This window comes from Capricornis sumatraensis, chromosome 22 (assembly GCF_032405125.1).
Source record: "Capricornis sumatraensis isolate serow.1 chromosome 22, serow.2, whole genome shotgun sequence".
Taxonomy (NCBI): domain Eukaryota; kingdom Metazoa; phylum Chordata; class Mammalia; order Artiodactyla; family Bovidae; genus Capricornis; species Capricornis sumatraensis.
The window spans coordinates 24,029,587-24,052,204 of NC_091090.1; the positions used below are offsets into that span (position 1 = coordinate 24,029,587).

The window sequence follows — 22,618 nt, forward strand, 5'->3', positions numbered from 1 at the left end:
GTGGTGCACAGAATTGGTTGGGAAATGCGGTCATGATTGTATTTTTACCTGGTGATGCGCCTGGGCAGACCCTGTAGCACCTGCTCATTGCCAGGTGGCTGTGTCCCAGCTCACAGATATCACAGCACTGCCCGGAGAAGACGCGTGTGTCAGCAGCACGGGGCTTGGTGGAAAGCAGGCCAAGTGGTAAACGTCAAGGGGATCATTTGACAGAACAACACCCCAAAGCAGGACATGAGACACAATGCACACTGGCAGGAGGGGGAAAGGGCTCTCTTTCCACATTACTCTCCTGCCCAAGGACTCAAGTCCACAACCACAGAAAACTCTTCCTGGGTCTGGAACCAAAGGCTAGAGCCTCAGTTTCCAGGAATATTTCATCACAGGCAGAATAGATGAATTAATAATGCGGATTCACCCAGAAACATCCTCCAAGGAATTCACAACGTGTCATCTTACAGCTCCACCCTGGATGGCCAGACCTCAAGGCTTAGTGGCAAGGAGAGTGACAGGTGAGCGTGGGCACCTCCCTGGAAGGCAGCCCCTCCAACCTCACCTTGTGACAGCAAAGGCCAAGACCTCTGCTCTGGACAATACACCTTGGGCAGTTCATTTCCTTGTCAGCCTGGCTCCTAGGTCAGGGGTCAGCCTACCACTTGTTTTTATAAATAAAGTTTTATTAAAACACAGGCATGCCCATCAACCACATATTGTCCATGGCCGCTTTCTTGCTACAGTGACAGAATTGCATAGTTGTGATGGAGACTGCATGGACTTCAAGGCCAAAAATATTTACTATGTGACCCTTTATGGAAAAGGCTTGCTGACCTCAATCTAGGTTAAGGGAGCTCTAAGACCCCTCACCAAGTAGACAGTAAACTGCTTGAGAGGGTCCCTTTGAAATCTTCCATCAGGCCTCCCACTGTGCTCAGTATACAGAGAATCTATCTAAGAATCAATCTATCCAAGAATCTATCCAAGAATCTTTCAAGAATCACTGAGCTGAAAGGGACCTTGACTGTCATGTCATCCAATCCTCTTAGAGATGAAAAAACCCTAATGACCAGGCCAAAAGCCTAGAGGGACAGGAAGCAGAAGCAAACAGAACCCTTCCTGAATTCCACTGTATTGCTGAAATTCAGTATATATCCAGTAAATATGGAATAAGTGCAAAGATATATACAGCTCTATATAGCAGTATCAGTAATTGAGCATATGGTGTATGTCAAACACCATATGGATATACACATTTCAGTCTTGGACCTCAAACCTTGGGAGAAAAGTGGATATATAAAAATGTGTATGTACATTATATATTATGTATAAATATGATAATGTACGTACATGTGTATACATGTGTGTGTATAAAGTGAAAGGAAAGTGAAGTCACTCAGTCATGTCCAACTCTGCAACCCTACCAGGCTCCTCTGTCCGTGGGATTGTCCAGGCAAGAGTACTAGAGTGGGTTGCCATTCCCTTCTCCAGGGGATCTTCCTGATCCAGGGATCAAACCCAGGTCTCCCGCATTGCAGGCAGACGCTTTACCATCTGAGCCACCAGGGAACCCTGTGTGTGTGTGTGTGTGTGTGTGTGTGTGTGTGTGTGTGTAAAGCAATAATAAAATGATGGTGCACACACTCCTTTGTAGGAAACAGCCAGCTATGAGGAAAGGCTCTATCTAATCTGTGACTTCAAGGTAACCATGCCAGTTGGATACTGTCCTCCTTGTTTGAACCCAACTGAAGGAAATCAGCACCAGCTCAGGGGACAGCCATGTCATGTGTGATAGCTGTCTTCCATCCCTGGCTTCTCTTCCTAGCTCGTTGCAGACCATCCTCTCCCCATGTCACAAGCTCTTCATCCATGAGGTGCATCTGATAACTGCTCCTTTGTCATCCTCAGCTGATGTCCGATCACATATCGGGAGGTACTCCTTCACCCCAAACTGTTAACCAGCCAGGCGTTCCCTCTGAGGACCTTTTATCTCCACACTGGAATGAAAGGTGCCTCACCCTTGATAATGTGGTTCTTGGCACACAAGTCAAAAAATGTTTTCTGAAGAGCATCAGGCCTCGATAAGCTCCAATTGCCCTTTACAGTGACCTAAAGTGGGAGCAGGGCCAGAGGGATAGGCCTTGGGCTCTCTCCAGTGTGCCCTTGTTCTCCTGGTCAAGAGAAGCTCCTGGGGTCCGGATGGGGAGGAAAACACGGGCCTTTCATCACCAGCTCCTCAGAATCTGCCCTGGCAACAGGTCTGCTGGAAGGAGAAGTGGATGGCTTCTCCTTCTCCACCTCATTATCCAGCCCTGAACTTAAACCCAAGCCCTTATCTGCTTGTGCCCCAAAACTCAGCTCAGTGCCTTCAAGCCCCCTTGATTCCAGCTCCCAATAGCCTTGTACTTGCCCGTGGTCCCAGTTCTGCATGTCCAGTGGCTGCCCTGCCCGCCCTTCTATCCCAGACTTCAAGTTCGGTCTGTGCCTGATGGTATCTGCCTTGTGTATTTTACTCTCTTCCAGACTCAGGGCCAGGTACCTGGTCAACCTCACTCAACAGCTGCCACATGGAAAAGTGCATTGTGAGCGTGTTTGACTTTAGTTTTGTTACTTTTCATTACTAACATACAAGATGTGGTTTTGTAGTCAGTCAGACCTGGGTTTGAATTTCAGCTCTACCACTTTCCATGGGACCCCAAGTTAAGCCTCAACATTTCCAAGCCCTAGGCTTCCCACTGGTAAATCAGTCACCATGTACCTACCCCATGGCTTTGCTGCATTAGGGATACTGAAATAAATGGAGTGGTGAGCACAATGTCTGGAGCACAAGAGATGCTCAAACAATCGAGTTTATTATCAAAGATTCCTACCATCTTGCTGCTTTTGACTATGTCATGTGTCTCAGAATGACTCAGAAAAGGCTGAGCATCCGTGAGCCTGGGCCCCCATGGAGTAAACTGCAGCCAGTAGCTTATTTCTTCCTCCTCACTTCAGACTGCTATGTGGCAGTATAACAGCCTAGCCTCTCTGGGCCTTAGTGTCCCCTTATCAAAAGCACCATCAGGCTCCTCAGAAGCTGCTGGAATCTCATGAGGACTCAGTGGAACCCACTGAATGCCAGGAGAAACACTGTTTTCTTTCGATGTAGTATTGTTCATGTTTGGAGTGCCCTGGCAAATTGTCTGCAATTATTTTCATTATAGGACTCTACTGTAGCTCTATAAATGAGTCTAGTTTAGTTGCTAAGTCATGTCTGACTCTTTGCGACCCCATGAACTGTAGCTTGCTAGGCATCTCTGTCCCTGGGATTCTCCAGGCAAGAATACTGGACTGGGTTGCCATTTCCTTCTCCAATAAGTGAGTCTAGTTCTTAGTAATGGAATAAGGGCAGAGTAACTGGGATAAACATAGGTTTATCTCAAGACAAGGGGGTCCCTCCTTGCAGAGATGAGTTTCAAAGCTTACCCTAGAATCCTGAGGCACTTTGGCCAACGGCCGTCTGTTGGCAAGGTGGGCAGAGTCTGCCTTGGGTAGCCACCCACACGTATCACACAGCAGGTACTACCTCTCCTCCCAGCCTGATGGGTAACAAGCTTAGCACACATGCTGCTCTCTCCCTGCCCCTCCTTCTGATCCTCTTCCTCCTGCCTCCTGATCTGATAAAGCAGTGAGAACCAAGGTGGCAGCAAGGGCTACAGTGTCCAGATATAGGCCATGCAGGGTAACACATTTTAAATAGGACTTATGGGGACAGACCTTAAAGCAAACAGGTCAATGGAAGGGTGGGAACTGATTGACATCAAAAGGTAGGAGTTGATTGACAGCAGAAACAGGAAGATGATTTGAGAACCAGTGGGTCTCTAGACAGCTCTGACTTCCCTGTGTGATCACTGCCTGGCTTCTAATGTTGAGATCTGACTTGGCTTTGGACTATTCATTGTGACCTACGGAGAGTTAAGGGAAGGCAAAGTCATGGGCATCCGACTCCAGCTGCCATTAACACATGTACACCCGTGGCAGATTCATGTTGATGTATGGCAAAACCAATACAGTATTGTAAAGTAAAATAAAGTAAAATGTAAAAAAATAAAAATTTTTAAAAAGCATCTCTTGACTCAGCACAAGCACATTCTCTTCACACAGCTGAGAGGGTCTGGGTGCGATGAGGCAGCAGGGAGCACAAGTCCCATTGCTTCAGGATGGGTCCTAGCTCTGAGGCCTTGGACAGGGGATCAGTGTCTCTGAGCTTCACTTTCCTCATCTCTAACTTGAGAGTAATAATAGCAATAATAGCGCCCCCTTCCCCACGGAATTCAAGGAGCTAAATAAGCAAGGGCTTCAGAGCAGCATGGCCTTCCCTGGTGGCTCAGAGAGAAAAGGATCTACCCGTAATGTGGGAGGCCCAGGTTCCATGCTCGGGTCGAGAAGATCCCCAGGAGAAGGAAATGGTAGCCCACTCGAATATTCTTGCCTGGGGAATTCCATGGACATAGGAGCCTGATGGGCTACAGTCCATGGGGTCGCAAAGAGTCGGACACGACTGAGTGACCGACACTGTCACTACACAATCAGAACAGTGCACAGCCGTGGCTATTTTATCCAGTTTCCAAACTTATTCTCTGACTTTTGAAAATGCAGACACAACCATGGGACCAAAGAGAACTGGGGAATGAGGGTTGATTTTTCTCCTTCATAAATCAAGTCAGCTCCCCTCTGTTTCTCCCACTCCACTCCGGCCCCCCCACCGACATCTGGCCCCCCATTAATTCCTGACATTTTCCACTTCAAGTGCATTATATTCTGAGCATGGGGATGAACAGCTGTACCAAAACAAAACAAAACAAAGCCACAAACCCATGACCGCTTTTAATTCCATAGGCCATGGAGAAGGTTTAAAGTCAAAGGTCAACATTTAAGATGACTGGAATATAATGTACATTGAGGTGACCTAGGCACAGCTGGTAGACTCACTTGCCCCTCAGATTTCTCTCCAGTGCCTATCCCAATCCTTCATATTCCCACCTTTAGACTCCCTTCCCTGGATCCGGGGTGTCCATAGGGACCCTTGTTAGGTCATGGGCAATGCTCACATAATGGACTATGCATTGGAATCCTGGGGCACCAGCCAACTACAGGTGTCCAGGACCTCCACTTCTGAAGACCCTGATTCATAAGCGTGTGCTGGAATTTGAAAAGTGTCCCAAGTGAACTATGTAATCATGCAAGGCTGGGACACCCTGTTCTGGTCAAGATCACTCCAGCCTGGGGTCAGGACCTCAGCTCCTGCAGAAGAATGTGGAGTACAGGCCCCAGAAATTCACCTTGTCTCTCATGGGGATTAAATCTCTTCCTTTCTCCAAGGGACTGCTTGAGGATAAAATCATATACTGTTCTTGTTCAGGCTCTCAGTCATGTTTGACTCTTTGCGACCCCATGGACTGCAGCACGCCAGGCTTCTCTGTCCTTCACTATCTCCCAGAGTTTACTCAAACTCATGTCCATTGAGTCAGTGACACTATCCAACTATCTCATCCTTTGTCACCGCCTTCTCCTCCTGCCCTCAATCTTTCCCAGCATCAGGGTCTTTTCCAGTGAGTCGCCTCTTAAGCATCAGATGGCCAAAGTATTAGAGCTTCAGGTTCAGCATCAGCCCTTCCAATGAATATTCAGGGTTGATTTCCTTTAGGATTGACTGGTTTGATCTCCTTACTGTTCAAGGGACTCTCAAGAGTCTTCTCCAGCACCACAGTTCGAAAGCATCAGTTCTTCAGCACTCAGCCTTCATTATGGTCCAACTCTCACATCCGTACATGACTACTGGAAAAACCATAGCTTTGACTATATGGACCTTTGTCAGCAAAGTGATGTCACTGCTTCTTAACACCATCTCTAGGTTTGTCATAGCTTTTCTTCCAAGGAGCACGTGTCTTTTAATTTCAAGGCTGCAGTCACCATCTGCAGTGATTTTGGAGCCTACGAAAAGAAAATCTGCCACTGTTTCCACTTTTTCCCTGTCTATCTGCTCTGAAGTGATGGGACTGGATGCCATGATCTTAGTTTTTTGAATGTTGAGTTTTAAGCCAGCTTTTCCACTCTCCTTTTTCACTCTCATCAAGAGGCTCTTTAGTTCCTCTTCGCCTCTCTGCCATTAGAGTGACATCATCTGCATCTCTGAGATATCAGATGAGAGACTCAAAAATGCTTCTGAAACTGTATGGACACAAAAGGAACCATTTTAGGAGAGTCTAGGAAATCAAGCCAGGAGAGGGAACAAAGGCTTGGTTGGAATATCGTCAATGGCAGGCAGAAGGAGGTGAACTTGATATAGCTGGAAGAGGAGTAGATAGGACAGAGAGAGTATTCCAGGAAGAGTAAGCTCAGTGTATCAGACATGGTGGGCTTACCACGTGGCTCAGTGGTAAAGAATCCACCTGCCAGTGCAGAGGACACAGGTTTAATCCCTGGGTCAGGAAGATCCCCTGGAGAAGGAAATGGCAACCTATGACAGTATTCTTGCCTGGGAAATCCCATGGACAGAGGAGCCTGGCAGGCTTCAGTCCATGGGGTTGCAAAAGAGTCAGACATGACTTAGAGACTGAAAAACAACAAGAATCAACCATGGTGGGCAGGAGGAGAGAGAGGCTGCTGACAGGATGCCATCTTAGGGGCTGATGAGATGATGTAGCTGTAAGAAATGAGGAAATGAATCATTTCTACGGTAGAGATGGGTTTGTTGTTTGTCAAACCTCCTTCACCTTTTCCTGAAAACACAGTGGATAACACTCACGCTCCAGCCTATGGAAAGTGGGTGGAAGTGATTCGGCCACTTCTAGGCAGGGACCATGCAAACTCTGCGTGGGATCCTCCATTCTTCCCTGTGATGCTCCATCCTTTCCTCTGTTGATCCAGTGCAGAGTCCAGCAGACGAGCTGGCAGCCTTAGTGGAGGGCAGGAGCACAGAGAAGAAGGGGCCAGAGGAGGGGAGGTCATTCACCAAACTCTGCACTGAGCTATTCTGTGAACAAGCTGATGAGTGCATACTGACCAATAATACAATATGTTAAACAATGAAAGCTCTAATTTACAAAAGTTCATGTTCTGATTTTATTTGATCCTTACAGAAATCCCATCAGACAGATCGTATCTCTGCTGTACTCCTACAGTACTCCTGGGAGAAGAGGTCACATGACCCTCCCCATGTGGCATCTCTCTCTCCTCAAAGTCCTGTGGTCCAGCCCTGCCCAGAACCCTTTATCTCCACAGGAAAAATCTGAGGCATTTGTGATAAAGGACCACAGACATATGGCTCCTTTGGTTTCCAAGGCAAAAAAACAAAGACACAGTGGATGCTAGATTTTATGATATGACTATAAAATGACAAGAACTCAAAAGTGAAAATGAATAAAAGGCAGGTGAGGTTGTCCCTCCCCCCAGCCACCCACCTGCTGTGTTTCCTGGCCCTCTGCTCCCTGTCAGCTTTAGGAAGCAGAGGTGGGCAGGGAAGGGAGGGGAGCTTTGGCTGAGTCAAGAAGTCTTTATCAGTTGCCATGCCAACCTCCCAAACTGAGTTTTTAAGCAATAGTAACTGGGACATGGTTTTCACTTCCTCTGTGTTCTAGCTAATGGGTTCCCAGTTGGAGTCCATTCACTACACACACTCCCTCCTACATTTTCTGGGTTATCTCTAGTCTTATACTTGATTCTTACCCGCTTACTGCAGAATAATGATAAATAGAAGTGGAAAACATTACCTTGAGCTCCAGAGAATACCTCTCTGGGAGCAGCCATGCCACCTACAGAAAATTAAGTACTTCCTCTTTTAAAATACAGTTGTCCCACAAGCAGGAGGTTAACACATGCAATCTTTTGCATTTTAAATAAAAACCCAAATCACTCAGTTTGCCCCATGATCCAACTCGAACTGTCCACCCTCCCCACATCTCGTCACAGGCTTTGCCACAGCCCAGCAGAACACTGAATTCTTCTGGACACTTCCTAACCCCTTCTTGCCTCTACAGCCATCATTGATGTGGTTTCCTCTGTCTGAGATGTCATGTTTATTTCCTCTCTGCTTTGTCATCACCTTTGCTAAATCCTCCTGTGCCTCGTTTTTCCCTCTCACACGGGCATTTGCTAAAGCACAGCCTTTACCCACTTCCCCAAGCTCCCACCTTCAGGGAACCCATTCTTTCAACAGTAGGAAGGAAGCACAAGTTCAAGTCCGACCTTTATCTCATTCTTAGCTCTCGTTTTCCAGCACTCCAATGGCCGTGCGCCCTCCACTCTGGCCTGCTGTCATCTCAAACAGAACAGTTCTAAAACCTGAAGATTGCTCTCAGCTCCACTCCTCATGGCTCTATTTCCACCCTAGATCCTTCGGGTTTCCGAGTTCAAGGGAACCGTGAAGCTCAATTCGTTCATCTGCAGTCAATCCACTTACAACAACTTAGACAATAATGGTCAAGCCCACCACTAGCATCCATCATTCCAGACATGGAAACCAGCCTCTCCAGAGAACTGACCGTGAATCTAAAGCTTGAGCCTCCCTCCTGTGTTTGCACAGGCTTCTTCCAGGGCCTGTACTCATTCTGTAGCCACATCACACTTCCCCAGCATGCTCCTCCTTTTAGCCCTGGCTTGGGTTCATGATGGCCTCCCCGCAAGCAACACTGGAGAAGCCTCCTCCCGGCCTCTCAAGGCTCTCCTTATTCACAACCACCTTGAACACAGTCATACAAGCAAAGGCAAAAAGAGTAGCAGCTCATGTGTCTTCTCACGTCTTTTCCTTAAGCCCATAAAGCACATGTAACCCAAAATGTTAGACAGTGAATTTATCTGATAAGAGGGCATCAGACCAGATGACTCCACAGAGGTTTTTCCCAGTCAAAAATTCTGTGATTTTATGATCGCTGAGCCCATCTTACAGAAGAGGAAGTTTGGCCTTAAAGAAAGTCACACAACCAGCACATAGTGCAGCCGGACCTAGAATCCAGATATTCTAACTTTGAACTCATTAGTCTTCCCACCACATTGTGCAAAGCAGTATAGGAAGCATTCTAACAAAGCAGGGACCAAATCAAGCTCCTATTCTGGGTAGAACCCTCTGGTTACTCCACATTACTCACAAGGGATCAAAAATCACTTACCTGTCATTCAAAGCCCTTTCTCACCATTGTGTTTCTTTCTCTTATTTCCAACTGTGTCCTTCCATATGCCACTGTTTTGAGCCAGCCTTGAATACTCCACTCCCAGGCACTCAGTGACTCCTCATCACTCTTCAGAGCACAACTCAGGGACTTCCCTGGTGGTTCAGGGGCTAAGAATCCACCTTGCAATGCAGGGGATGGGGGTTTGACCCCTGGTCAGGGAACTAAGATCCCACATGCTGTGGAACAACTAAGACTTCGAGCCACAACTAGAGAGTCCGTGTGTCACAATGAAGATCCTGCATGCCATAACTAAGACCCCACACAGTCAAATAAATAAATAAACGTATATATGTATGCATATTTTTTAGAAAGTTCAACTCAGGTCCTACCTCCCCGAGACTAGACCTGGAGACCTCATTTGAGCCACATGCATCCCTCATTTCATTGCCTACCACGTATGTGGCATGATGTTGGCATTTTTACTCCTCAGCTTCAAGTTCATGGGCTGCTAAGACACCATCATCTCTGATCTCTCCTCCCAGCTTTCAGCTGTCACAGAGCCTGGCACAGAGTAGGTGGCTCCACAAACATGTTTGTTAACTGGTTAACTGATTGATGGATTGTTTTCAATCTCTTAACTCCCCACATTCTTTATCTTACTAATATTTCCTTCACACCCAGCTTTTTAAATAACTTGTCACTCCTATATCATAAAAAAAAAAATTACAGAGGAAGAGAAGCAAGTTTAAAAGAGAGGTCAAAAGCATTCCTTTCCTCCCTTTTCTGGTTTATTTAGGGTCAATCCTGGATGACTCATGCGAATAAGCATATTTGCCTCAACCGCCTCCATCCCAAGAAATGCATACTTCCAGTAGGGAGTCAACTTTCTCTTGCCCTTTGGATCCTCCCCCAGGTAGGTTCAACCCTATTTACCCACAAGCTGGGCCAGCTGTTCTCAATCTTTGATGAATCTGAGGATCGCTGGGGGGAGATGTCTGGGATTCACCCCAACCTCTTGAATCTGAATCCCTAGGGACAGGGCTGGGCAAACCTGTATGAAGAAGCTTTGCAGTGACTTTTTTATGCCCCAAAGGTTGGGTGCCAGTGGCCTAGCCATTGTTCACCATGAGCACTGCAATAAATAAAACTCAAAGAACCTCTCCGTGCTAACGGAGCCAGAGGGGACCTCTTTCCAGAGGTTAATAACTCCATTGCTTTTTAGCAGAAAGAGTTCATTTTAGTTCTGACAGCAGATTATCTATCTTATTTACCCTTAAGTATTTCACATCTCAGATCTAAGACATTCCTTGAATAAATCTATGAATTTCCAAAGTAGGTTGTCACTCAGGGAGCTGGCAGACACTTCCCTGGTAGTTGGAGCTGACCCCTCAGAATGCCAGCAGGGTCAGATCTAAGATGCCCTGGGTGGAGACTCACCTTCAGGAAACCCATGATTAATCACTTTGCATCTTCATAAAAAAGACAACTGGGGATGGCTCCTGGGTAAGTCTTTAAAGGTACCAGATACTGAGAGTCTATTACGTTTTCCCAATAGTCTAGATAGGTAATATGTATATGTGTGTATGTGTTTTCTAGGACAGTAGCCATGGCTAGGCAGAGCTTGAAGGCTGCAAGCAAATGGGAATGCTGCATAGAGGTTTCAGGGGTCCTCTTGGAACTAAAGGACCTGAAACTCCAGAAGCTGCCTTCCTACTGAAGGGTCAAAATTGTAGCACCTGCAGATGAGCCCGGGAGGCTCCACCTGGAACCTAGTGACAAGAAGGGGATAAAACCCCGGAAGTAACACCCCCATGGAGCCGAAAAGGGAGGGGCCAAGGTAGCACTCCCAGTGATTTGATGCATCCTAGTCCAGCCCCTCGAGCTGTGTGGGAGCAGCTACCAGAGGAATCAATACCCCTTGAGCTGGAAAAATCTGACCATTGGTCAGCAATCTACACTCTCCTGGGGTTACATTCTCCCGACAGTGGTTGGTGGGGGCCTCCAGCTCTTGGAGCAGCAGCCCCGTCAGAGGTGATCAGATCCACAGACCACTGTGCTCTGGCTCCCGTTGCTCTGTGTCTCTGCACCAGCGACTTCTGGGACACATTAAGGAAGGAACGTGCTAGGGGCTTGGCTTCTCACTTTTTGGGCTATCCTAGGCCTGCAGAGGAGGCCTTACCCAGATTACACATCTCGTTCAATGCTCACAGCAACCCCAGGAAACAGGTATTGCCATTATCAGCATGGCACAGGCAAGACAACTGTGGCCCAGAGATGTCAGGCAGCCTGTCCTAGCTCACACAGCAGGTGACCCTCAGGGGCACCAGAAACTGCATTCTTCTACTGCCTCTTCTGTTACCACTACCATGGGCTCAGCATCTGAATTTCAAAAGGAACCAAGAATTAAAAGTTTTGACTTATCTGAACCCATGGGCTCTTTGCCCTCAGTGGAGAAAGCTACCAAACAGTCCAGAGAGACAGCTCAGGTAAGCAGGGAGGCAGGGGCTGACACCACTGGCTATGGGCTTTAACATCTTCAGACCCCCCAACCCTCACTGTCACCACCTGCCAGGGTACCTGAGACTTGTATGAGCCGACCTTTGACATCGGTACTCCCAGGGATGTGTTACCAGGTAAGGATGCACCGCTGACACAGCAGGGCAGATGGATTTGCGTGTTGCATTACTGACCAAAGAGCAAAACCAGGAGAAAACAGTGGCATAATGTGATAAAAGGAACTTCAAAACCTGATAACCCCATGACTGGCCAGGTGACCAGGCAGCCCGTGGGGAGCTGGGGTCTGAGAGGAAACACAACAAAATTTGATCCCGTCTGTTCTGGAAGTCAGATGACCACGCCACGGGTCGCCATGACTTGACTTGTGCTCTGCACCACTGTCAGAGCCTTCTGGATCACTCCATAAATGAAATGACTAGTCATTTCCATCAGACAATCAGCAGGCCTCCGTTCTGTTTCCCCCAGGGGCTGAATTGATCATTATTTGCTAGACCGACCCCACACACAGACTGTTCTGGAGTCCTGCAGATAAGGGCTTTATGGTCCGTCAGCATCTGTTCACTGCAGCACTGTTGGCTGTGAGCTTTCTATCAACAGCACTCCTGATGAGAATGATTAGGATGACCCGAGGCTGTTAGATGTTCTAGACATCCATCCACACTAGCGAAGCCACCGAGCTCAGTAGTGGCAAAGCTGCCTGCCGAGAGACCTGCCTCTGATCAGGACTCAGTGGCTCTGCACAAGAGCTCCACAACAGAGTTGCCTAGGGGTGGGGGTTAAAACACCACTTTTGGGTCCCGCCTACAGAAATTGTGATGTAACTGACCAGGGAGCAGCCTGACATCAGAAGCTTTAAAAATCTCCCCCAAATTGTTTGATTCTGTAGCCAAATTTGAGAACCACTGGTTTCTGTTGAAACTCAAGAGACATTTGTTTCAAGTTGGGTGGCTCTGGCAACTTTCTACCTCTGGGGTCTAGGGCGGGGACTGAAGGTGGAGGTGTCGATAGGGAAGGAGGAATGCCTTGATCTAACTACACGGCAGCACATCCTGTGTTTGTCTTCCCAAATCACTTTCTGTTTTGCTTTTATTTCCTTGTTCTTTTTTCTTTCAATAAACCACGCTCACTGCCTCTATCAACTCTAACCTGTTGTCCTCCCTTTGTGATCAAAGTCCCAGCTGCGTATGATCTCATTTATTCTCAAAATAGCCCTGCGAGTGAGGAAGCAGCCAGGCCATTGTTCCCTAAGGCAAATCAGGGACCTGCAGATCAAGAAAGGTTCTATCTGCCACGGGACTCATATCCTTATCGAAGTCAATGTGTTCTCAGCAATTTTCAACTTACACAATGTTTTCCTCTATTTGTTCCCGTGGCATCCTCGCAGCCAGTCTGTGGTGACAGTATTTTCATAACCAGGGTGACCACACGTTCTCATCAACCCCAGGTGACACCTGCTGTCCCAGCCTAACTATTGGAAGTACCTCCTTTCTCTCTCAGGAGTTTGGACAATAAAAGATAAGGGCACTTTATTTATAATCACTCTCTTGTTTTAAATGCTGAGATTCATAGAAGTTACAGAACTTGTTCAGAGTCACTTGGCCAACAAGAGGCAGAGACAAGATTTGAACCCATTTCTCTGTCCCCTCTGCCACATTCACATTTGTTGGGAAATGAGAATGAGAGCTGACAGACTCAAACCTTTCTTCTTACAGATGAAGAAATTAAAAACATTGGGTCAATGATCTCTTACACATCCCCATGAGACGGCTTCCCTGGTGGTCGGTCCAGTGACTGGGAATCCGCCTTGCAGCACAGGGGACACCAGTTCAATCCCTGGTCCAGGAGGATCCCATGTGCTCACATGCCTCAGAGCAGCTAGATCCATGCGCCGCAACTACTGAGCCTGTGCTCTAGAGCCTGGGAACCACAACTTCTGAGCCCACGTGCTGCAACTACTGGAGCCTGCGTTCTGCCACAAGAGAAGCCACTGCAATGAGAAGCCCTCGCATGGCAGTGAAGAGTGGCCCCCACTCCCGAAGCTAGAGAAAGCCCTCGTGCAGCAACAAAGATACACCAAAGCCAAAAAAAAAAAAAAAAAGCTTTTTAATTAAATAAATAAATCTTAAAAAAAAAAAATCCCCATTAGAATGTTCCCTGGAAGGGAAAGACTTGGAGTACAGAGCAGGGATGGGTGGGAGCCTTGATAGCGTTCCATGACCATATTAGAATGGACTGGAAATGGAAATGGCAACCCACTCCAGTATTCTTGCCTGGAAAATCCCATGGATGGAGATCTACAAAATCCCTGGTGGGCTACAGTCACAAAGAGCTGGACATGACTGAGTGACTAACACATTAGAATGGATTCGTAAGTGGCCAGTAAGTGTCATCTTAGAAACACTTGAAAGGCTGACTTGGCAAAAGAAGGTACAAGGCCTGACATATGGGTATTCGAGAAAGAGTAAAAAAACTAAGAGTCTAAACTGCTAGTTGATGGCTGGATCTGAATGTTGTTTACTGCTATCTACTTCTGAACATTTCACGGATGCTCTTTGAGCACCTGTTTTTCAACCATAAAAGGGGATGAACCATCATCCTTAGTTCCCGAGGTTGTTACAGGGAGAGCAAACTGCAGTTGGCAAAGTGCTCTCTCAGCATCATATCTCAAGAGGACCTTGGGAACCACATGTCATTTGTTTCCATCACTTTATACCTGTGAATCAAGGCTCGTGGATCCATGAAGCTGGGGAGCCAATGAGATAAGGTACTTGAATGTGCTTCCTAAGTCCTAAAATGCCACCGTTTAGTATGATTAATAAGCAGCAGTGGTAACAGATAATGATCACCAATCGATGTGGCGTAGAATCTACTGTATGTCCTTGAAACTCTCACGATAATGAAGGTTTTGAATGACACACAGAAGGCTTTCCCGGTGGCTCAGTCAGTAAAGAGTCTGCCCACAATGTGGGTGACCTGGGTTTGATCCCTGGGTTGGGAAGATCCTCTGGAGAAGGAAATGGCAACCCACTCCAGAATTCTTGCCTGGAGACTTCCATGGACAGAGGAGACTGGCGGGCTACAGTCCATGGGGTCACAAAGAGTCAGACACAAGTGAGTGACTAACTTTCACTTTCACATTTCCCAGGGGACAGGCCAGGTTTGGAGGGGGGTGGGTCTCTTCGAGGGAGTGTTGAAGATGACCACATCACAACACTTACTGGGTGAGGAGAGCCTGCCTGGAAGGCTTCCTAGAAACCAACCTTGCTGGGCCTGCAGAATCACCCTGGATACCTGAGACCTTCCACAAGGCCTTTCTTCTGCTGGGAATCCTACAGCTACAAGACACGATAAACCATGGAAATACCTGATTCTATAAATCAGGACATGGCTGGCTGCCTGGGCAGTGTCTTTATTTCACAATTATTTTTAGCCTTTACTTGCCCTTGTAACTGATCACTACTAACCAGAAGCTCAAAAAGGGGGTGGGGGGATCAAAAGAGCTTTCCTATCTGATTTTTTGTTCTCCATCAACTTGATTTCTGTGCTGACCAAGAAGGCCTGCCTGGCTCTCATGGATTGCTTTCTTTTAGGAAGAAAAAAAAAAAAAATGACAACACGGGTACTTTAGAATTCTTGTGGGCACTGGGGGCTGCTAAGTGAGCTTTTTATACAAATGGAGAAAACCTCCAAGTTGCCAACCTGAAACTCAGAAGGTATGGGTAGAATGGGCTTCTCACTTAGGAGCAGGGCAAAGGGCTCTTTTGGTTCTAAAGGAGTCAATTTGTGTTTCAAATAGCTTTCAGGAACTTGACACTGTGAAACTACCTGCTCCCAGGGAATCTGAGAAAGTCCTAGAATAGCTTTCTTTAAGAAGAACAGCAATACTCCTTGCTCTGTGAAAGCTCTCCGTATTTGCTCCCTAGACCGCAGGCCTGGATGCCGGGGGTCAGGGCAGCCCCGGCCAGCTCTGAGTCTGACACTACCCAGTCTGGGAGGATATGACCTCTTTCATTACCTGGGTCTGCCAGAGAGCCTGAAAATCCTTCCCTGAGGAGTCCCAGAAACCAAATGAGGGTGACAGTGATGGTAGGTAGCCACATTTGGGGGAAGAGAAATAGGTCCAGGAAAGTTGTCTTACTAAAAACCAAATGTAATGTCTATGCATAATTTTGCAAAATAACCCCCCAAACGTAAAGCACAGCCGAAACATTTAACAAAACTTTGTGGTAGGCTGGGCCAACTGAGAGTATTTTTCAAGCGTAAGATAAGTCACAGCTCATCTGTTATTTTTTAATAAAATAAATAAAAATTACCGAAGACCAAAAGGTTGCTATCAGTGTCATATAGATCTTACACTTCCTGCGAAAATCTATTTGTGTATTTAGTTTGTAGATAAGGATTGTTTGACCAAACAAATTTAAAAGGCATGTATATTTCCATACATTTCCCCATGTATAAAGGGAAATATACATGTCTTTTAAATTCAGCCAGAACAGGCACCAAGTTCTCTTCCCTTCTTAGTTACCTGTATATTTCTAGGGAAACTGCATTCTAAGATGTTTGGGTTTTTTTGGGTTTTTTCCCCCTTTTGTGAAAGTTCTCAGCGCTCAGGCAGCCTGCCGGCGGCTGCCCCTCCCCCAAGTCCTGGCGACTCTGCACCGCCCTGGAGACAACTCTTCTGCGCTCAGGTTTCTCGGCTTCTGGAGGACCTATCAAATGTTTCTTTCTTATTACACTGGAGGACCGGGAAACGGTGCATCAGCCTTCATCCTTCCTCCTCCAGGTTGCAAAGGAAGAGTAGCAGCTTTTGACGTTAGACTTGTTTCGGCGCAGGGAGCGAGGGGACTTGATGAATTCCCCCCTCCCGTGCCCCCTCCTCCCAGTCTGCCTCAGGTCACCCTTTGCATTTCCTGATACAACCCCGCGGAAACACGCTTATGGCACTAATAATAATGTGGGCGAGTGGAGTGTTTGCTTTCCGCCTTGCAGATCACAGAACAAGAACACATCTTTGTTCCCTTTTGCTTTTCTTTTAATAGAGTAAAAGAGAGAAAGGAGGTTTTAAGAAATGTTATTTCTACTTTGCCAAAGATCATATTATTAGTAATGCTTTCTTTTCCCCCTCTTCCTTTCCCCCGCCTTTTTAGAAGAAATCGTCATGGGTCCAGCCAGGTTCCTGCCCTCACCCTGCACCCGAAGATGCCCCTTCAGGGCAAACCAAAATTGCGCCTAGGCAGGGTGATCGCCGGTCCTGCGGCAGGTTTGATAAACTCTCGGAGAAGACAGCCACCTGCCAGAATGCACCTGACTCCATCCCGCCCGGGAGCCCCGAAGCGAGGCTCGGGTTTGCAGAAAGGCCACCCCAGGGACCGCCAGGGCGAGGCTGCGCTCCCTGGGGAAGGTCGGGCGTCCCAGAGCGCTCGGCGCCGGGGCACGTGAGCCTCGATCCCGGCTGGAGGCGCAGCAGGTGCGGCGGCGCTGGGACGCCGACCTACCTTCACGAAGAGCTCGATCTCGGGGTCCCGGTCTTCCCCGTTAGCCGTCGCCGCGTCCGTCATGCCGTCGGCGCCCGGGGCCAGCGTCCCGGGCCGGGGAGGCGCCACCTCTGCGGCGCCCGGGCCAGCGCTCCTGCCGCTGCTGCTGCCCGGGGAAGGCGCGGGGGGCCTACGGAGGGCGTTTATTTTTCTAGTGTCTTTAATCTATTTCCCCAGCAGGTGACAGCGGTGCCTGAGGGATCGATGTTCCGGGCGATCGCACGGAAAGAGAGAAGCCAGGAGAGGGCAGAGGACGAGGCGGACAAGGTGGGCTCGAGGATGGGCGGCAGGTCCCGGGAGCAACAAGTGCCGCGCGCTGGGAGGTGTCACAGGATCCGCGCCGGGCAGCGATCCTGCGGCCGCCGCCCGCGCCCAAAATAGCCGGCGCCGCGGGGCGGGGTCAACCCGGCGGGCGGGAGGGGCTCCGGGCGAGCGCGGCCCCCGCCCCGCACCCCGGGCCCCGCGGGCGCGCCGCGGACCAGCGCCGCTACCGCACCGCTGGGATAGGAGGATGTTCTGGGAAAGGTAAAGGGGGAGGAAGTGTGAGAGGAGGCGGGCGAGGATGAGACAGAAAAGAGATGGCTTTAAGCCTTACGGTTCACTTAACGAAGCGTCAGCTCCTCCAAGTTAACTCTCCTACCAGCGCTTTCCAGGAGGAAACCCCCTTCCTGCCTTAGGGATGCTCAGAGCCGGGAGGAGCTATGGGGAGCCGGGAAGAGAACGGAAAGGACCCTGGAAACTGCATTTGCCATCCTCGTGCGGGATAGGTTAGAGTAGGGCTGGGAGAGGGGGAGGGAGGGAAGGCCAGGGTGCTGTGTAAGGTAGAGAGGCGAGCCAGCCAGGTCAGGATCCGTGTCCTTTAACCTCTGGGCTGTTTTGCTTTCCCCTTCTTCCGTTTTGTTTTATTCTTTGGCTTTCTCCTTTTTTTTTTTTTTTTTGGTTTTCTATTTTTATTTTATTTCTGTTCTCCTTTTTTAATGGCATAAAATACCCATATAGGCTTCCCTTGTGGCTCAGCTGGTAAAGAATCCTCCTGCAATGCAGGAGACCTGGGTTCGATCCTCAGATTGGGAAGATCCCTGAAGAAGGGGAAGGCTACCCACTCCAGTATTCTGGCCTGGAGAATTCCATGGACTATACTGTCCATATACTTTGGCCAGGTGATGCAAAGAACTGACTCACTGAAAAAGACCCTGATGCTAGGAAAGACTGAAGGCAGGAGAAGGGGATGACAGAGGACGAGATGGTTGGATGGCATCACCAACTCGATGGGCATGAGTTTGAGTAAGCTCCAGGAGTTGGTGATGGACAGGGAAGCCTGCAGTGCTGCAGTCCATGGGGTCGCAGAGTCCGACACAACTGAGCAACTGAACTGAACTGAATATGCCTATAGAAAAATATGCATATCATAAGTGGACAGTTCAATATATTTTCACAGTCTGAACTCATCCATGACACCTGCACCAGAGAAAGAGGTAAAATGTTAGCTGCTCACCCAGAAGCTCATCCTGGTCTCTCCTCTCTAGCTCTCTTCCCTCTCACGGCTGTCACCCACCTGGGGTTAACTCATTATCCCGACTTGTAATAACAGCACAGGTTAGTTTTGCCTGGAATCTTACAACAAGCATAGTATACACTCCTTGGTGTCTGGCTTCCTTTGTGTTCACCACTGCATTGGTGAGATTTATCCATCCTGCAGTGTGTAGTTGGAAACCACCCATTTTTGTTGCCACAAGTTATTTATCCATTCTCCCTCTGATGGATATTTGCATAGCTTTCAGTTAATGACTTCCATGGGGCTACTATGAACATTCTATCAAACATCCTTTCACAATACATAGACACTTTTTGTTGGCTGTATACTCAGGAGTGGGATTGCTTGTTTCTAGAGCATTAGAATATTCTTCTTGAATAAGCACTGCCAGCGGGTTTTCCAATGCAGCTGTACCAATTTACATTCCCATCCCCCGTTTCTTTTAAAAACAGGTGTTAAGTCTTTTGTATCTGGAATCTGGTCAACTTCTGTTTGTGTTCTTTGCCTTTTCTAGCTGATCCTATCTGTGCTCTGTCCTGCCTGACTTATAAATACATATTTGTCCCATGACTTTCTAAGAAAAAAATTAATCACTTAATAAAAATAAGTAACAGTACTTATTAGGTACCAGGCAAAAAATGCTAAATACTCTACATGTCTTATCTTATTTCATCTTTATAGATAGTGTTATTGTCCCAATTTTACAAGTGGGAAAACTGAGGCATGTTTATTAATATTTAAGTAATTTGCCCCTAGTTATTCAGCTAGGAAATGATGGAATCAGGCTCAACTATTCTCATCACCTCTCTCAAACTTCGTGCACACTGGGTAAGGCACTTTGGGAAACAAAGGCACTGTGCTGGTCTTAATGGAGATTAAAATCTGTTTCAGGATAATATGCCCATGTAAAGAAAAACTCAGACTGCCACACGAATTGGGTAGATGAAAGGGCTATGTAAATCAGCTTGCCGAGAGATTATTCATCATCATTGGAGTGGCCAGAAAGAAAGAGCTCATAGAGCAGAAGCAACTTCCTGAATGGCAGGCATCTGATCGGCAGAGGAGATGGCAAGGTGTCCTGACCACCATTTATGACAGGTTGTTTCCCCATAAACTCCAAGTGCAAATGTCTCCTGCTCACCAAAGGAAACAGTCGCCAGCCCGACTTGCAACCCTCATGGTATCCTGCAGCTTAATCAAGGTGGGGCTTAATTGCTCTCCTCCCCGGTTTCAGGCTTACATCACTGAAGCCTTTAGCTGTCACCTTCACAGCTGTGCATTCCAGGCCAGTGACTGCATACTCTGGGAAAGACAAGGTTACAGAGGGAGACAGCTACCTTCACTGCGTGCCGCACAGACTCATCACTTCCCTGTTCTGGACCATGGACAATATTTACAATAGTAATTGACAGAGGTAAATGACATTTTATGCCAAAGTGCCTTTGGGGGCTTTTTTTTTTTTTTTCCTGAGTGAAGATGCTTTACACATGTGATTATTTTCTTGGCTATGAGCTTAACAATATGTGGTATGACCTCTATTTCCCCCTAATCCCAAACCTAGCAGAGTTAGATTTTTTTAAACAAAACATTCTCTACTTAGTTTATTTTTGGCTGCACTGGGTCTTTGTTGCTGCACACGGGCTTCCTCTAGCTGTGAGCGGGAGTTACTCTTCCTTGCACTGCTCGAGCTGCCCATTGTGGTGGCTTCTCTTGTTGCAGAGCACAGGCTCTAGGCATATGGGCCTCAGTAGTTGCAGCACGCGGGCTCAGAAGTTGTGACCCACGGGCTTAGTTGCGCCGAGACAGGTGGGACCTTCTCGGGCCAGGGATCGAACTTGTGGCCCCCTGCATTGGCAGGTGAATTCTCTTCCACTGGACCACCAAGGAAGTCTGAGAGTTAGCTTTTATTTCGTCTTCTCCAAATATCTACCACCTACTGAAAAATGGAACAATTCCCTTTTAATTTCTAGATACCTCCCATATGGACATCCCTGTAGATAACTGATAGTTTTGATATTATAAACTTTCATTTAATAAAAAAAAATTCTTCTCTGGTTATAAAATACTTCTGGCCTATTTCTAGTTTTTAACTCCACATTCTGCTTCATTTCACAATAAAAAGACTTCTTTTTTTTTTTTAATAAAATGACTACCCTTTTACATTAAAGTATAATTGGTTAGGCAATTCTAACTTTCTTCAGAGAAAAGCACTTCTCTGACCATATAGACTGTACTTCTAGTAATCATAGTTTCACAAACTTGTTGCAAGTTTTGGATAAATCATTATTAGGCAAGCACTTCAAAAACATATTCAATGCTCACTTTAGCAGCACGAATACTAAAACTGGAGTAACACAATGAAGATGAGAATGGCCCCAATGAAAGGATGGTGTGCACATCTGTGTAACACTCATATTTTTGTATGATGGTTGAAATAAAAAATTTTATCTGACTGGGTTTTCAATATATTCGTATTCAATTATATGACATAAACGTGAAGGCAAAGGAATTTATATAGCTGTAATATCTCTATACATCACTTGAAGTGGCAAACTATGAACTCTAAGCAGATTAAGAAAAGTCAGGTATGCATATGGTAACCACTCCTAAACAACAGCTATAAAACGTACACGAAGAGATATGGTTTAAAAAAAATATGTAAGTTAAAGTGTAATGGCAAGAAATACTCAAATAATCTAAGAGGAAAGAAAAAGAAAGCAAACAGAAAACTAAGCATCCAATAGCACACTTAAATCTAACCATTTCAATACTTAAATTTAAGTGGTCTAAACACAACTAAAAGTTGGAGATCGGGGATTTCCCTGGTGGTCCAGAGGTTAAGAGTCTGCCTTGCAAGTCAGGGGATATGGGTTTGATCCCTGGTCTGGAAGGATCCCATGTGCCACAGGCAGCTGGGCACATGTATGGCAGCACATGGACCCCGGGGCCCACACACCACAACTAGAGAATCTGTACTACAAGGAAAGATCCCACATGACCCAAGAAAGATCCCACATGCTGCAACTAAAACTTGACAACACAGCCAAATAAATAAATACTTTTAAAAGCTGGAGATTTTTGGATTGGATTAAAAACAAACCAACTAAGATCCAACTATGTGCTGTCACAGAATCTCACTTCAAATGTAAGCAGATGGGAAAAAAATACCACGCAACTGCTAATCAAAAGAAAGTCACTATATGAACACCAAACAAAATAGACTCCAGAAAAAGAAACTCATCATGGATAAAGAGGAATATTACATAATGATAAAAGAGTCAAGTCATCAAAAGCTATAACAACCCTAAGTGTGTATGTACCTAATAACAGAGCTTCAAGATACATAAAGCAAAAGTGATAAAACTGAAAGAGGAAAAAGACAAACATGCAATTGCATTTGGAGACTAAAACCCTCCTCTGTTAGAAACTGATAGCAGAAGAAGACAAAAAGTCAGCAAGAGTATAGAAGACATAAGAGTAACACTATCCAACAATTTGACCTAATAAACATTCCCACACAACAGAATACACGCATTTGCAAGTACACATGGGACAGTCACTCTAATAGACCATATTCTGGGTTACAAAACAAACCTTAATCTTTTAAAAAAGAATGAAATCTTACCACATATATTCTCTGGCCATAAAATAATCCATTAGACCAATACTGATGGACCTGAGTTTGAGTGAACTCCGGGAGTTGGTGATGGACAGGGAGGCTTGGCGTGCTGCGATTCATGGGGTTGCAAAGAGTTGGACACTACTGAGTGACTGAACTGAACTGAACTGAAGATATATGGAAAGCCCTTAAATGTTTGAAAATTAAGCCTCAAAAATAATTAGAAAATATTTTGAACTAACTACAAATGAACACTGCAGTTGCTCATCAG

General features: G+C 46.7%; 1 protein-coding gene across 3 annotated transcripts in view; it reads right to left on the reverse strand.

Annotated features, from left to right (window-relative positions):
• CLIC5 (chloride intracellular channel 5) overlaps nucleotides 1-22,618 on the reverse strand; it is a 161,914-nt gene that overhangs the window by 88,209 nt on the left and 51,087 nt on the right. Inside the window, exon 1 of one of the 3 annotated variants that reach the window (XM_068960694.1) lies at nucleotides 17,156-17,218. The exons of the other annotated variants lie outside the window; for them this stretch is intronic. Coding sequence (XP_068816795.1) covers nucleotides 17,156-17,218 — 63 coding nt within the window. Of the gene's footprint in view, nucleotides 1-17,155; nucleotides 17,219-22,618 lie in introns of those variants that run through there. 3 annotated transcript variants of the gene reach the window in all.